General features: G+C 44.3%; 1 protein-coding gene across 1 annotated transcript in view; it reads right to left on the reverse strand.

Annotated features, from left to right (window-relative positions):
- CUL4B (cullin 4B) overlaps nt 1–15,636 on the reverse strand; it is a 121,012-nt gene that overhangs the window by 67,191 nt on the left and 38,185 nt on the right. The window contains exons 11-13 of the mRNA XM_073599448.1: nt 11,966–12,084; nt 4,029–4,221; nt 3,059–3,163 (exon numbers count right to left, since the gene is read on the reverse strand). Coding sequence (XP_073455549.1) covers nt 3,059–3,163; nt 4,029–4,221; nt 11,966–12,084 — 417 coding nt within the window. The remainder of the gene's footprint in view (nt 1–3,058; nt 3,164–4,028; nt 4,222–11,965; nt 12,085–15,636) is intronic.

Raw genomic sequence — 15,636 nt, forward strand, 5'->3', positions numbered from 1 at the left:
AATCATTTTTATTGTTATCTCGGGGAATGTAAATATCCCCTATGATAGCAATAGGTAGTGACAGGTACTCTTTTTTGAAAAAATTGGGGTCTATTAGACCCTAGATCTCTCCTCTGCCCTCAAAGCATCTGATGACACCAAGATCGGTGTGATAAAATGCTTCCCCAATTTCCCAATGGCGCTATTTACATCCGGCGAAATCTAAGTCATAAAATGCTCGTAGCTTCCGGTTTCTTAGGCCATAGAGATGTTTGGAGCCACTCTGGTCTCTGATCAGCTCTATGGTCAGCTGGCTGAATCACCGGCTGCATTCTCAGGTTCCCTGTTGAGACAGGAGAGCCAGAGAAAAACACGGAAGACGGTGGGGGGGGCATTCCCTCCCACGGCTTGTAAAAGCAGTCTAGAGGCTAATTAGCCACTAGGATTGCTTTTACATGAAAGCCGACCGCTGGCTGAAAAGAATGATACCAAGATGATACCTAAACCTGCAGGCATCATTCTGGTATAACCATTCAAAGTCGTGAATGGCGTACCTGAAGACAAAAAAATGGTTAACAATAAAGCACAGTAAACGGTAAAGTATAAAAAATTGCATACCTGAAAAGCAAACATGATAAAACATAATAATAATAAAACATTGCAGAATAGAATACAGTAAAAAAAGAGCAGAACAAGAGAGAGAGAATAGAGAGAGAGAGAGAGAACAATAAAACGACAACTATTTTTTTTTATTTTATATATTTTTTTTTTTTTTTACACTTTTTTTGTAACTAACTTTTATAACGGTAACCGGTTCCAGGTTCGGGTCTCTCAAAATGCGATGGCATCTTGGGAGACCCTGTGAAAGTGTGCCTAGTCTGTGCAATGCTGTACCCTACGTTAATACTCAACTAATGAATAGTAGCGTTCAAAACATTCACCAATGCAAAGACCAGGATTGTCAGGACAGGAGGGACAATAATAGAGGGTGTCACGCCTATATTTGCGCTTGCTGCAGACACGACATCTTTTTTGGGGGTTCGTTGGGTAGGGGTACTCGGGAGGACATAAAGAAAATGCCTCTCATGCAGCCGACTGCATTTGGTTGGGGATGTGAATGGGGGAAGTACGGGCGCTGCAGAAGCGGTGGGTTCCCAATTAGGATTGACGAATGCAGCAGGAAGGGCACTATGGGCACGACGGGCCTGTGTTTGTCTTCTTGGTGGCAGCGCGACACTACTTGTGCTTGCCACCTCACCAGCTTGAACTGCACTTATGGGACTCGCCACGTCACCAAGTGTTACTGCAGTGCTGGTTTGACTACGACCGGGGTGTACTAGGCTGCTGGTGCTTGCCAGTTCAATTAAAAGCTACCAAAAAAACTGTTAGCGATCGCAGGGATCAGGCCTGACTCTGCGAATGCTGCAGTTATGCGTTAAGTGTTTTGTAAGTGACAGTGATCGATCGATACTATACTTGGGTGGGCTGGGCCGAGCGGAGGGGCAAAATGCAGGTGCTAGCAGGTATCTGGGCTGATCCCGCTAACACTGCGTTTTTGGGAACCCTAAACTGCTGGGGACGCCAGTATAGATCTGATCGGATCAGATATTGATCCGATCAGATACTATACCACTAAGGGAGCTGTACGGTGCGTGCGTGGGTGTTAGCGCTACTGGCGCTAACCTGACGCTGCCTGGGGCTGGTGCTTGCCAGTTCACCAAAACGCTACCAAGAAAACTGTTAGCGATCGCAGGGATCAGGCCTGACTCTGCGAACGCTGCAGTTATGCGTTTAGTGTTTTGTAAGTGACAGTGATCGATCGATACTGCACTTGGGCTGGGCGGAGGGGCAAAACGCAGGTGCTAGCAGGTATCTGGGCTGATCCCGCTAACACTGTGTTTTTGGGAACCCTAAACTGCTGGGGACGCTAGTATAGATCTGATCGGATCAGATATTGATCCGATCAGATACTATACCACTAAGGGAGGCGTATGCTGCGTGCGTGGGTGTTAGCGGTACTGGCGCTAATCTGACGCTGCCTGGGGCGACGCATATCACCGCCGGGCGATCAGGGGGCTAAACCTTTATTCGGTAATAAACGGCGGGTGCCCTGACACTATAAAAAATAAACAAACTAACCAGCGTCACCCGTAACAGTTATACGGTGATCAGTGGTGAAAGGGTTAACTAGGGGGCCATCAAGGGGTTAAAACATTTATTCGGTAGTATATGGGGGTCCCTGACGCTATAAAACGCTGACGGCGAACCTAAATATTTAGGTCCCTAACTAGCGTCACCAGCGACACTAATACAGCGATCAGAAAAATGATCGCTTAGCGACACTGGTGACAGGGGGTGATCAAGGGGTTAAAACTTTATTAGGGGGGGTTAGGGGGGTATCCTAGACCTACAGGGGGGTAATACTAACTGTCCTAACACTGTAACTGTCACAAACTGACACCAATGCAGTAATCAGAAAAAAAAAAAAACTGCTGGTGTCAGTTTGTGACGGGGGGGGGGGGGTCGGGGGGGGATCGGGGTGTTTAGTGTGCCTGGCATGTTCTACTGTGTTGTGTAGTGTTGGTGCACTCACATACCTGTCTTCTCTCCTCGGGCCGGAACGGAAATTACCGAGCCGAGGAGAGATGACATCATTTCCTTTGCTGCTGTTTAGCATACAGCAGCAAAGGAATGATGTGATTGGCCGGCGGCGATCGCGAGGGGGGGGCCACGAACCCCCCACCCGCGGAAGGCAAATCACGTATATGTACGTGATTTTGCCTGTCCGTGCCACCTTGCCGACGTAAATCGGCGTGAGGCGGTCATCAAGTGGTTAATGCATAGAATGCATTAAGATAAAAAACCTTCTGCTTTTACAACTCCTTTAAGGTTTTAGAAAAAATATATGCCACAATCATCGCCAGACAAGCAGGGAGACAATAGCAGATGCAGAAAGCATTATCTTGAACGGTTAATTGGCAAAGCTGTACCTATATCACAAGTGTCTCTTTTATAAACTATATGAAGGGATATAAAATAAATTGCACATAAGTGCAAGTTCACACATTCAGAAACCTACCATAAATGAATCTAAATATGATCATGATTTTATCCAACATTTTTTCAAGCTCTTCATCTGTAGCTTCTTTGTTTCCAGTTCGTAGTTTTGAATCCACATATTTTGCTGTAATGCAATACAAATTATATTAGCATTTTGCTAGCTCATGAGTGTGTGGGAATATAAAAAGATGCTGCAGATTGAACCTTTTTGGTTTTATGTATACATACATGATATGTGTAATATATATATATATATATATATATATATATATATATATATATATATATATATATATATATATATATATATATATATATATATATATTTATATTTTTTTTTTTTTTTTTTGTTTTCATTCAAAATTGACAAAATGTTTAAACTATCTGCCAAAATGTAGTGCAGAGAAGAAAAAAGGTGTGTAATCTGTATACAGACCCCAAAGAGGCCTTGCTGAACAAACTCCTACAAATGTCCCACTCTGCGCAGCAAAGTTACTCACCTTTATTTTTTACGCTGCCAAGCTAACGATTGCCCATTCAAGGAAATCTGTTGCGTTGAACTTTTCTGAAGTATTTTCCCCAACTAAATGGAACCACGGCAAATGAAAAATTGACAGTAATTTCAACTGACGCCCATGCAAAAATGTGTAGTCAATATGGATTTTGCCTTCCCAATTGAACTTTGCATCTCTGAAACACCTAAATGGTCCGTGGGGGGGGGGGGGGGGGGACGACGACTTTCCTCTCCATTCTCTATCCCCTTACCCCACTCATTTCTCCAACCCCAATGCTTTCCGCTCTATACTCTTTTCTCCTTCTCCGCACTTCTGTCTTTGTAAACCAGAAAACCCATCTGTGGAGTAACTGTTCATTTCTATCTAAGAAAAAATATACTGGTGCTTTCACCTCCTTTTACATTTATTGAAATGTCTAAAAACAAATAACAAGAAAAAGATGTTTTTGTAGTTAAACATATTGAAAATCATTACCTATAAGCTCAGCTGGTTTGTTTGGTCGCTTGTTAATGAAAGTTTCAAAGGCTTCCTTCATGGCATTGACAAACTTCTCATTTTTCATGAAGCAGACATCTATCACATGGTCAACTTTGTCTTTGAAGTCAAGTAATTCTTGTACCATAGTCTTATCCTTTTCTGGATTAATTACAATTGTACTGCCAAAAGCCTGAAAAAGAATTGGAAAAAAATTCTACTCAAATCCCTGTCAGCAAATAAGGTATACTAATGTGACAAATGCTGGTAAAAAAAAAAAAAAAAACTGGCACCTACATCTCTACTGATCTAAAATATCCTAGTACGCGCCGGAAAATCAATTTTCTTGGAGTCCCTTGATGGACAAAAGGACACCAGAAACCTTCCAGGTTACACTGCCATCTACAGGGGAATTGGGACAATTCAAAAAACGTAGGTCAGCCTAGGATATACCCTTCTACTACCAGCACGCCTTACTAAGGAGTACTGAGAGCATGATCATACAGTGGGGACGGAAAGTATTCAGACCCCCTTAAAACTTTTCACTCTGTTATATTGCAGCCATTTTCTAAAATCATTAAAGTTCATTTTTTTCCCTCATTAATGTACACACAGCACCCCATATTGACAGAAAAACACAGAATTGTTGACATTTTTGCAGATTTTTAAAAAAAGAAAAACTGAAATATCACATGGTCCTAAGTATTCAGACCCTTTGCTCAGTATTTAGTAGAAGAACCCTTTTGATCTAATACAGCCATGAGTCTTTTTGGGAAAGGTGCAACAAGTTTTTCACACCTAGATTTGGGGATCCTCTGTCATTCCTCCATGCAGATCCTCTCCAGTTCTGTCAGGTTGAATGGTAAACGTTGCTGGACAGCCATTTTTAGGTCTCTCCAGAGATGCTCAATTGGGTTTAAGTCAGGGCTCTGGCTGGGCCAATTAAGAACAGTCACGGAGTTGTTGTGATGCCACTCCTTCATTTTTTTAGCTGTGTGCTTCGGGTCATTGTCTTGTTGGAAGGTCAACCTTCGGCCCAGTCTGAGCTCCTGAACACTCTGGAGAAGGTTTTTGTCCAGGATATCCCTATACTTGGCTGCATTCACCTTTTTCCTCGATTGCAACCAGTCGTCCTGTCCCTGCAGCTGAAAAACACCCACACTATGATGCTGCCACCACCATGTTTCACTGTTGGGACTGTATTGGACAGGTGATGAGCAGTGCCTGGTTTTCTCCACACCGCTTAGAATTAGGGCCAAAAAGTTCTAGCTTGGTCTCATCAGACCAGAGAATCTTATTTCTCACCATCTTGGAGTCCTTCAGGTGTTTTTGTAGCAAACTCCATGAGGGCTTTCATGTGTCTTGCACTGAGGAGAGGCTTCCGTCGGTCTACTCTGCCATAAAGCCCCAACTGGTGGAGGGCTGCAGTGATGGTTGACTTTCTACAACTTTCTCCCATCTCCCGAATGCATCTCTGGAGCTCAGCCACAGTGATCTTTGGGTCCTTTACCTCTCTCACCAAGGCTCTTCTCCCCCGATAGCTCAGTTTGGCCGGAAGGCCAGCTCTAGGAAGTGTTCTGGTTGTCCCAAACGTCTTCCATTTAAGGATTATGGAGGCCCCTGTGCTCTTAGGAACCTTAAGTGCAACAGAAATTTTTTTGTAACCTTGGCAAGATCTGTGCCTTGCCACAATTCTGTCTCTGAGCTCTTCAGGCAGTTCCTTTGAACTCACGATTCTCATTTGCTCTGACATGCACTGAGCTGTAAGGTCTTATATAGACAGGTGTGTGGCTTTCCTAATCAAGTCCAATCAATATAATCAAACACAGCTGGACTCAAATGAAGGTGTAGAACCATCTCAAGGATGATCAGAAGAAATGGACAGCACCTGAGTTAAATATATGAGTGTCACAGCAAAGGGTCTGAATACTTAGGACCATGTGATATTTCAGTTTTTCTTTTTTAATAAACCTGCAAAAATGTCAAACCTGCAACTCTGTGTTTTTCTGTCAATATGGGGTGCTGTGTGTACATTAATGAGGAAAAAAAATGAACTTAAATGATTTTAGCAAATGGCTGCAATATAACAAAGAGTGAAAAATTTAAGGTGGTCAAAATACTTTCCGTCCCCACTGTAAATACACAAAATGTGAGAACATTGTCCCTCAGTGAATTTTTATTGTAAAATCCTAAATTTTATCGTTCATTGAGGGACACAGGCGTCTGAAACCTTCAGGACCTCCAAAAAGCAGTCCAACTGAGGGGTGTGTAACTCAGCATGAAACCACCAACAAGCTCAACAAAATGGGGTCATGAAAAATAAATAAAAAAAAAAGGGCAGAAACCAGACCTTTAATAGTGCTGGGAGGCAAACACTGGCCCATACCAAGCTGCAGGAAGGACAGAACTTGCCTCTAGGAGAAACCCTTGGTGTTAAAAAGTCCAAATGACTCACACCGAGGGAAGTATGATGACATGTCTGATGATAACATTGAAAGTAGATTTCTTAGCTTTTTCTAGGAATCAGGCTCAGGTGCCCCTGTCCATTAGAAACCGGGCTTCAAAAGCCAAGTCTTTAAAGCAAGTGATGGCTTGGAAGCTGCCAAGCCACAGCAAATCCGATATAGAATCTGAAGGAATAAATGCAGGAGAGTGCTTGTGACCTTTGCAATCAGAGTCAGTAACTGGGTAATTTGGATCATCAAATCTTGCATGACTGTGGTAAAAACCTTAGCCCAGGGCAGAGAGGGCCCAGCCATGCCAGACCAAATGGGGAACTCAGCACAGACTCCAAACAGCAAATGATACGATTTCAGGCTGCAGATGAGGACACTGTCAGAACGCACACTGCTGGGGGCACTCAAAACAATGTGACTGCTTCCCATGTACAGAATGAGACAGACATTTTGCAACTGCATGATGGTAAGATAACATAGGTTCATGGTAAGATGCAAGGCTTCCAGCACTCACAAACCTGGACAGCTGGTAGCAGATGAGGGCTGGATGGCCAGAGGTGACCAAAAGGTATAAGAGGATGGCATCAGGAACAGAATAAAGATCAAAGTTCCACATGGCACTTTCCAAGAAGGAGCAGCAGTAGGGAGCAGCTTCCTCGATGCTAAATGGTGGTAAATGCCACAAAGTGCATATGTGACATGCAACCCAATAGATGACGCCAGTAATCAGCTCCACAGCCTTAACCCTACTTCGGCAAAAGTAGCAGGAGGCGACTAGCAACCTATGTAGTTCAGGCAGCTCCCAGGGCTCAGCCTGCCAGCCAAGTAAATCTTTAAAGACAGGGCAAGCATTGAGGCAATGCCAACAGCTCTAGACCTGAAAAGTGTTTTACAACCAACTTTTAACCAGAACGTAGTCTTGAAAGCACCCTAAATGGAGCCCAGTGTCTGAGGGTTACTTACAGACCACTCTCCACACAACCAGTTCAGCAGGGTCTCAATGAGGTATTCTGAAAGCCAAGCTAAGGATAACTATGCCAGAAAGCTGAAAATCGAAGAGACAAAACTCCAGCAGTGATCTAAAGTTGTCTTGACAGGGGGGGGTGTTCAGCTGCTAGCAATAAAGTTAGTTTGTCCTAGATTAACACAGTAGAGCTGTAGAAAAGCAATGTGCACTAGTGGATTTTTTTTTTAAATTGAAATTGTTGCAAACACCATAACTTTAAACTAAATACATCTGGGTGGAAATAGGAATGCTGTCATGGAAGGTTCTCAGAAATAACCTTAACGGTAAGTGTAACCAAGGGTTTCCCAAATCATCTTCCAGGACAGCTACCTGAGAGGATAAACAAGTAAACATACCTTGGGAAAAAAAGGGGGGGGGGTTAACTAAAAGTCCACCACAGACTGTGCAATTTTCTTTCCTGCAACCACAGATTGCAGGAAATAAATTGCTTTGTAGAGAAGGGACTCCCCTAAAAGTGACCTTGGCCTGTTGAGGCAACATAGGGCCCAAGACTGTGTCACTCCTGAGAATGTCCCAATGTCTGTTGAAAATAGCTATGATTTCTCTATGTTGGACTGAGAATGAAGTTAGCGTCAGCTCTTTGGTGTATAATAAATTATAGTCAAATTTGAATGTACATTTTTTTTTTTTTTTTTTAATATCAAATACACAAATGGCCATTAATTAACACAAGATAATGTTGCCGACCCTGTGCGTGCAGTCCTGGATTTTAACTTGGATTGCAGGTACGTCTACTCTGGTGTTTTTTTGGCGTTGGATGGTATTATTGCGGGCCAATGCGAGTACGCACAGGGTATCATTCATCCTTACAGATCATGTCAAGTCTGTTTCAGAACGAGGCTTGAGCCTTGCTTCCGGCATCCGATTGTGAGGTTTGGCTTGATGTATGGTTTATTGTAGCTTCCTGATCCCAATACACGCGGTGACGTCATTTCCGCCGCTTTCTTAAGTAATTTTCTCTCAGAATGAGGCTTGAACAGCAACCCCTGAATCCCTTGTATTTTGGAACAAGGCTTGGACCACACGGATCCGCGCCATTTTGGCTGCGACTGGAAGTAGACATCGATATATCTAAACACTAGGGAGCTGCATTTAGCACAGTTTTGGCATCTCAATACACGCTGTGACGTCATTTCCGCCGCTTTCTGAATTTATTTCCTTTCTGAATGAGGCTTGAACCACACGCCTCTGAAGCCAATACACTTTGGAATGAGGCTTGAACCGCACGCTTCCACACCATTTTGGCTATGAGCGGAAGTAAGCACTCACACATCCAATTACCAGGGAGCTGTATCTCATTATGGGGTATGTATTACTGTATATAAACCGCAGTGGCTGCAGTGGACAAGCACCACAGATGAGGTCTTATTAGCCAGAATGGGCTCTGCTGATGTCACAGCGTCACAATACATATTTTATGTCAAGTGCTTTTTTTTATCTTCACAAATGTGAGTGTTCCTTTTTACATAATAAATACCTTTTTACTGAAATGGAATTACAATATGTGGCCTCTTTCCTCTTCTTCCTATAAATCATACAGGAAAGATCACTCATCCAGCCCCCAGTCATTACCCCTTCGGAGGGTTATTCATTAGAAGTACTGCTGTGAAGGACCACAGGAGTTTATATCCCTAACCGGAGGTCGTGTATGTTGATGCTGGTTCCCCTTGGTGTATTACACCACACACTGGATTGACTCAGTAGGCATATACCTGTTTGGGTTCAATCCTTCTGGTAAGCCTTATACCTATTGGTGGTGGATTGTCTATCTGCAAATCTTGTCTACACAAATGTTATATTCCAAGTCACCATGTCACTATATTCATTCATCTATGGACTTTGAATTATTTCACTTTTTGGACTTTTGCTTCATTTGTTTTCTACATATTAGAGATACATTAATTTAATACCTACATTTAATGTTAGGGCGTCTCATGTTCTCTCAATAACTTATACGAGTACCATTTTATTTTTTGATATAGTGTACGTTCACTTTTGTATACATTTAATATTCATTTTCTCTTACTCAAGGTGTTCACCTACATTGTGCACCTTGTCTAAATATGCTTTCTTGGTTCACTGTAAAGTCAGCACATCAGCACTGCACATTTCACTTACCCATTTTTCTTCTAAGATTGCCCTGTATTTGGCTCCATCTTCCCATCAACTCTGACCAGCTTCCGTCTCTGCTGAAGAAAAGCATCCCCATAACATGATGCTGCCACCACGTTTCAGTGGGGGTGGTGTGTTCAGGGTGATGTGCAGTGTTAGTTTTCCACCACACATAGCGTTTCACTTAAAAAAAAAAAAAACCTTAAAATTTTGATCTAAACTGACCAGACTATCTTCTTCCATATGTTTGCTGTGTCCCCTACATGGCTTCTTGCAAACTGCAAACTGGATTTCTTATGGCTTCCTTTCAACAGAGGCTTTCTTCTTGCCACTCTTCCATAAAGGTCAGATTTGTGGAGTGCACGACTAATAGTTGTGCTGTGGACAGATTCTCCCACCTGAGCTGTGGATCTCTGCAGCAACCTCCAGAGTTACCATGGGCTGCTTCTCTGAATAATGCTCTCCTTGCCCAGGCTATCAGTTTAGGTGGGTGGCATCTTGGTAGGTTTGTGTGCATGTTGTCCCCTCTCCTCCCAAAAGACTTACACGACTCCTGTACTGGAGGCCTCCCTCCTCCTTCCTGTTCTCAAAGGCTTTGCTGAGAACAGCAGGAGCCATTGGCTCTTGCTGCCGTCAGCCAAATCAAGTGAGCAAGCAGCTTGCTATTTGGGGGGGGGGGGGGGGGGGGACAGAAGAGGAGGAGCCAAGATCCCCAGCAGGGAACCACAGACTACCATTACACAGAGTAGGCAAGTATAAATCTGTTTAATATTTTATAAAATAAATAAAATCCCTTTAAGGGTACTGAGCAACAAACTATTTTTAACAAATCCCTGGAGTAAATCAAAAACAGCAGGAATTAAAAATGAATCTATGCCAATTCTTTTTTTGGCAGGATTAAAAACCATCTTCCAAACTTAATGCATTATTTCCTGGTATTCACGTTACAGCCAAGGAGAAGGGTGTTAAATCGCCCTTTTCGACTATCCTTATTTCTTGAGAATCCTCCTCTCAGCCTCAGGCAGAAGAGCAGACAATTCGGAAGGAACACAGCTCCCTGTGATAACATGTCATAACCAAAAGTGTGTCATCATCTGGTGCCAGAACAGAGCAGGCACTACATTTATGGGAAAAAGTGTGAAGAACCTCCCTCCAGATCTGGTGAGCACAAGTGCCATTATTGCATCCGTAAGAATAGGCCAAAAAAAAAAAAAAAAGCATCGGACTGCCAGAGTTGCCTGCACATCAGTCAAGTGGCAAGGTCCAGCACATGGAGAAAAAAACCCTCGGGTAAGCAACTTGACAAGGAAGGCAGGCATACCAGGGCCTAGTCGCCTGAAGGGGGCCCAACAATCACAATTATCAGGGCCAGGAAAACAAGTGACAAAGTGTACTCCTAGATGGTCAGAAACACAAAACAAAAAAAATGGAGAATGAGAGAAAAGAGGGGCTTTTTAACCACTTTCTGCCCACGATATAGCCGAATGACGGCTACAGCTCTGGCTTCCAGTGCCGGGAGGGCATCAATAGACATCTTCCCGTGGGCGCACTGCTCTGTGATCCTTCCACCTTGGCTGATCACAGAACAGGGTAAAGGGTCAATCACATAATCGGCTGTCAACCAATGACAGCTAATCACGGAAGTAAACCGAAGCCGGTTATCGGCTTTTTTTTCTCCTAACGATCAGCGTGAAGTAAGAAGCAGAAAGCCGTAGCTTTTGTTACAGGGACATCGGTCCCTGCCTCGGTACCCACCAGTGCTGCTAATCAGTGCCACATCTCAGTGCCCATCAATGCCGCCTCATCAGCGCACATTAGTAAAGGAGAAAAATTACCTGTTTGCAAAATTTAAAAAAAAAAAATATGAAAATATTTGTTTTTCAAAATGTTTTTTTTTGTTTCTTTAGCAAACAATAAAAAAAACCCAGTAATGATTAAATACCACCAAAAGAAAGCTCCATTTGTGTGAAAAAAAAAACAGTGTTGTATGATCGCTCAATTGTCAAAGTGCGACAGCACTGAAAGCTAAAAATTGGCCTGGGCAGGAAGGGGGTATATGTGCCTAGTAAGCAAGTGGTTAATCTCTTTCATGTTTGTGTTTTCAGTTGAAGGCAGAGCAAAATCAAAAGCTAAAGTAGCTCTCCTGGAAGATGATTTGGGAAAACAGGCAGGCTGGTAGTGGAGGGATCTTGGTCTGGCGTATGTTTTTTGAAAATTTGCCAGTGTCAAATTTCTGTCTAGGTGGCAGCATAACCCCAGTTTCTGGTCATCCCCCGTCCTTCAATGGATGAGACCACCACTTAATCCAATTCTATACAATTCTTTTAAGACATAATATCTACCTTGATGTACTCGATCCAGTGCTGTAGAAGGACTTGCACACCTCCTCGGACTCTACTAAAGAGCTGGTACAATAAGGAGAGGTCCTGTATTCGGTTTTCATCCAGAAGATGATTTAAACCTTTTTAAAAGGACAAAGTACAAACTTAAAAGCATACAATCAAGGTAAACAATGAAACATACACACTAAAAAGTTGGTAGCTATAAATTAAAAGTCAATTGAAGGAACACATGCAGTGGCACAAGACTGCATTTGGGTAGCATTAGTTGCACACAAAAAAAAATAAAGAAATAAATTAAAAAAAAAAAAAAAAAAAAAAATTAAAGTTACGTACCGGTAACGTCTTTTCCTGTAGTCTTTCAGGACAGCCACAATAGAGAGATAGTCTCCTCCCCTTCCTCTGGAAACACTGCGCCAGCCCATAAAATCTCTCCTCCCCTGCCAGACCTCAGTTCTTTCAAGAGTACCTCCGGCCAGCTGGGGAGACACAAGAACACATTAATAACATACCAATCAATATCATTACCATATTGCGTTCTGGTCTTTAATAAGACCCCCCCAAGCTTAGGGTGGGTAACTAGGGCTGTCCTGAAAGACTACAGGAAAAGACGTTACCGGTACGTAACTTTAATTTTCCCTTTCCGTCATTTCAGGACAGCCACAATAGAGAGGATAATCGAGCACTTACCAATTAGGGTGGGACTACAGCTTGCAGAACTTTTCGCCCAAAAGCCTGCTCACCTGCCGCCACCAGGTCCACTCTGTAATGTCTAACGAAAGTGGAGTAGCTGGACCATGTCGCTGCCTTGCATATTTGCTCTGGCGTTGCTCCAGCCTTCTCTGCCTGGGAAGTTGCCACTGCTCTGATGGAGTGTGCCTTTATGCCTCTAGGGACCTCCTTCCCTGCTAAAGAATATGCCTGCCCAATAGCTAATCTAAGCCACCTGGCAATCGTGCGTCGGGACGCTCTGAGACCCTTTCTGGCCCCAGAAAATAAAATAAATAGAGAATCAGACTTCCTTATTGTTTTAGTCATCTCTAGGTATTGTAGGATACACCTCCTTACATCTAAAAAATGAAATTTTAGTTCCCTTTCACCTGAAGGATTGGGACAAAACGAGGGTAGGACTACTTCCTGGCTTCTATGAAAGCCTGACGCCACCTTAGGCAAAAAAGCTGGATCAGTCTTAAGGACTATCCTGTCTGGCAAAATAACACAAAAAGGAGGTCTAATTGATAACGCCTCAATTTCGCTGACCCTCCTGGCAGTTGTCACTGCAACTAAAAATACTGTTTTTAGGGTAAGTTCCCTTAACAGGCACTTGCCCAATGGCTCAAAGGGACTTCCCGTAAGGCTCTGTAAAACCAGAGATAGGTCCCACCCGGGAAAGGGAGGACCCCTGGTAGGTCTCTGTCTTGACAGTGCCTTAAAGAATCTGACCACCCATGGATTGGTAGCCAGAGACTTCTCCAGATAAGCACTGAGTGCTGAAACCTGACTTTTAAGGGTACCTACAGCTAAACCCTTGTCCGCTCCACACTGCAGAAATTCCAACGCAGCTACGGGACTCTGCACCGAGAAGGAGTTTTCTATGCACCATTTGTTGAAAAGGAGCCAGACCTTTTTGTAAATCTTACGGGTCTCCTTTTTCCTACTGTTGAGGAGGGTAGAGATCAAGCTCTCTGAAAACCCCTTGGATCTTAATATACTCTCCTCAGTAGCCAGGCCGCTAATTTCCACTGCTGCACCTGTGGGCAGAGGACTGGACCCTGCGATAGAAGATCCTTTCGAGGTGGAAGGAAAAGGGGAGGTTCCGCTGCTAACTGACTGAGGATTGAAAACCATGCCCTTTTCGGCCAATGTGGAGCTACCAGAATAAGAGAGGTGCTCTCTAATTGAAACTTCCTCAGAACCGCCGGTAATAGTACCGGAGGAGGGAAGGCATAACATGTCCTGAAATGCCAATTCTGAGATAATGCGTCCACCCCCAGTGCTCCTTCCCCTGCGTTTAGGGAGAAAAAACAGGGGGTTTTCGCGTTGTCTTTTGAAGCGAAAAGATCCACTTCCGGGGGTCCCCATTTCTCGGATATGAGATTGAAAACCTCCTGGTTGAGGGCCCAATCTCCTTCCTTTAGACTCCTCCGGCTGAGAAAATCTGCGATTATATTCCTCTCCCCTCTCAGAAAAACCGCTGAGAGTGAGAGAGTGTTGGACTCGGCCCAGCTTAGAATGTCTTCTGCTAGGGCCAGCAGACTTCCGCTCCTGGTGCCTCCCTGCTTGTTTATATAGGCCACGGTGGATGAGTTGTCCGACCGTACCTGTACATGGTGGCCCTGGAGTTCCTTTTTGAAGAATCTGAGGGCTAGGCCTACTGCCCTCAGCTCTTTCCAGTTGGAAGACCTCTGCAGCTCGTCGCCCTTCCATGTGCCCTGCGCTAGAAGGGATCCCAGATGTGCCCCCCAGCCCTTGCCACTTGCATCCGTGGTTACGATCTGCGGGACTGGGATGAGCCACAGACGTCCCTGTGACAAGTTCACTTCCTTCCTCCACCACCAAAGAGATCTCTTTATTTGATGGGGAACCTGTACTAAGGTGTCTAGATCCCTCTGACTGTGGTCCCATACTCTTAGTACATATGATTGTAGGGGGCGAAAATGTAATCCTGCCCACTGCACTGCTGGAAGAGTAGAAGTTAGAAGGCCTAATGTTGACATTATGGACCTCTTGGACACCAGATGGTTGCACTGGAGGGAGAAAACTGCTCTGTCCAGTTTTAGAATTTTTTCCCTTGGAAGAAAAACTCTCAAGAGCGTAGTGTCCAGCAGGTACCCCAGGTACACAATGCGCTGTGAGGGAATGAGACTGGACTTTTCTAAGTTCAGCAGCCACCCCAAACCTGTTAGAACCCTCTTGGTTAGATCGAGGTCCCTGATCAACTGTTCTGGGGATACTGCAAAAAGAAGTAGGTCGTCCAGATAGGCTATAACTGATACCCCCTGGAGTCGCAGGAAGGCCAACGCCTCTGCCAGTACCTTTGTGAATATGCGGGGCGAGGAGGATAGCCCGAAGGGCAGTGCTTGAAACTGCAGATGCAGTATTGTGCCCTGCAGGTCTACTGCTAAACGGAGGAACCTCTGGGAGGTTTCTGCGATAGGGACGTGTAAATATGCGTCTCTGAGATCCAGAGACACCATATAACAGTTGTGTGGTAACAGGGCCCTGACCGTAAAGATTGACTCCATGCGGAATCTTTTGTAGCAAATTGACCTGTTTAAGGGTTTTAAATTCAGAATCAATCTGAATTTTCCCGAGGGCTTTTTCACCACAAATACGTGGAAATAGAACCCCTCTCCTTCCTGCCCCCTTGGTACTCTGTGAACTACGTTCTGAATCTCCAGTTCCTTCAGGGCGTCCACCAAAGCTTCGGCCTTTGCTGTGCAGCTGGGAAGCTTCGTAACAAGGAACCTTTGCGGGGGTGGCCTTGAGAATTCCAAGAGATACCCCCTTCTTATGACCCCCAGGATGAATCGATTGGGTGAGAGGGTCTCCCACTGTGGAAGGAAGGCCCCCAGTCTTCCTCCCACCGTCCCTAGAGAGTCATTGATCTTTACGGGCCTTTTCAGGAGGGCGAAAAATCGCCCCTCCTCTGCCCTTGCCTCTTTGGCCCCAAG

This window comes from Aquarana catesbeiana, linkage group LG09 (assembly GCF_042186555.1).
Source record: "Aquarana catesbeiana isolate 2022-GZ linkage group LG09, ASM4218655v1, whole genome shotgun sequence".
NCBI classification, from domain to species: domain Eukaryota; kingdom Metazoa; phylum Chordata; class Amphibia; order Anura; family Ranidae; genus Aquarana; species Aquarana catesbeiana.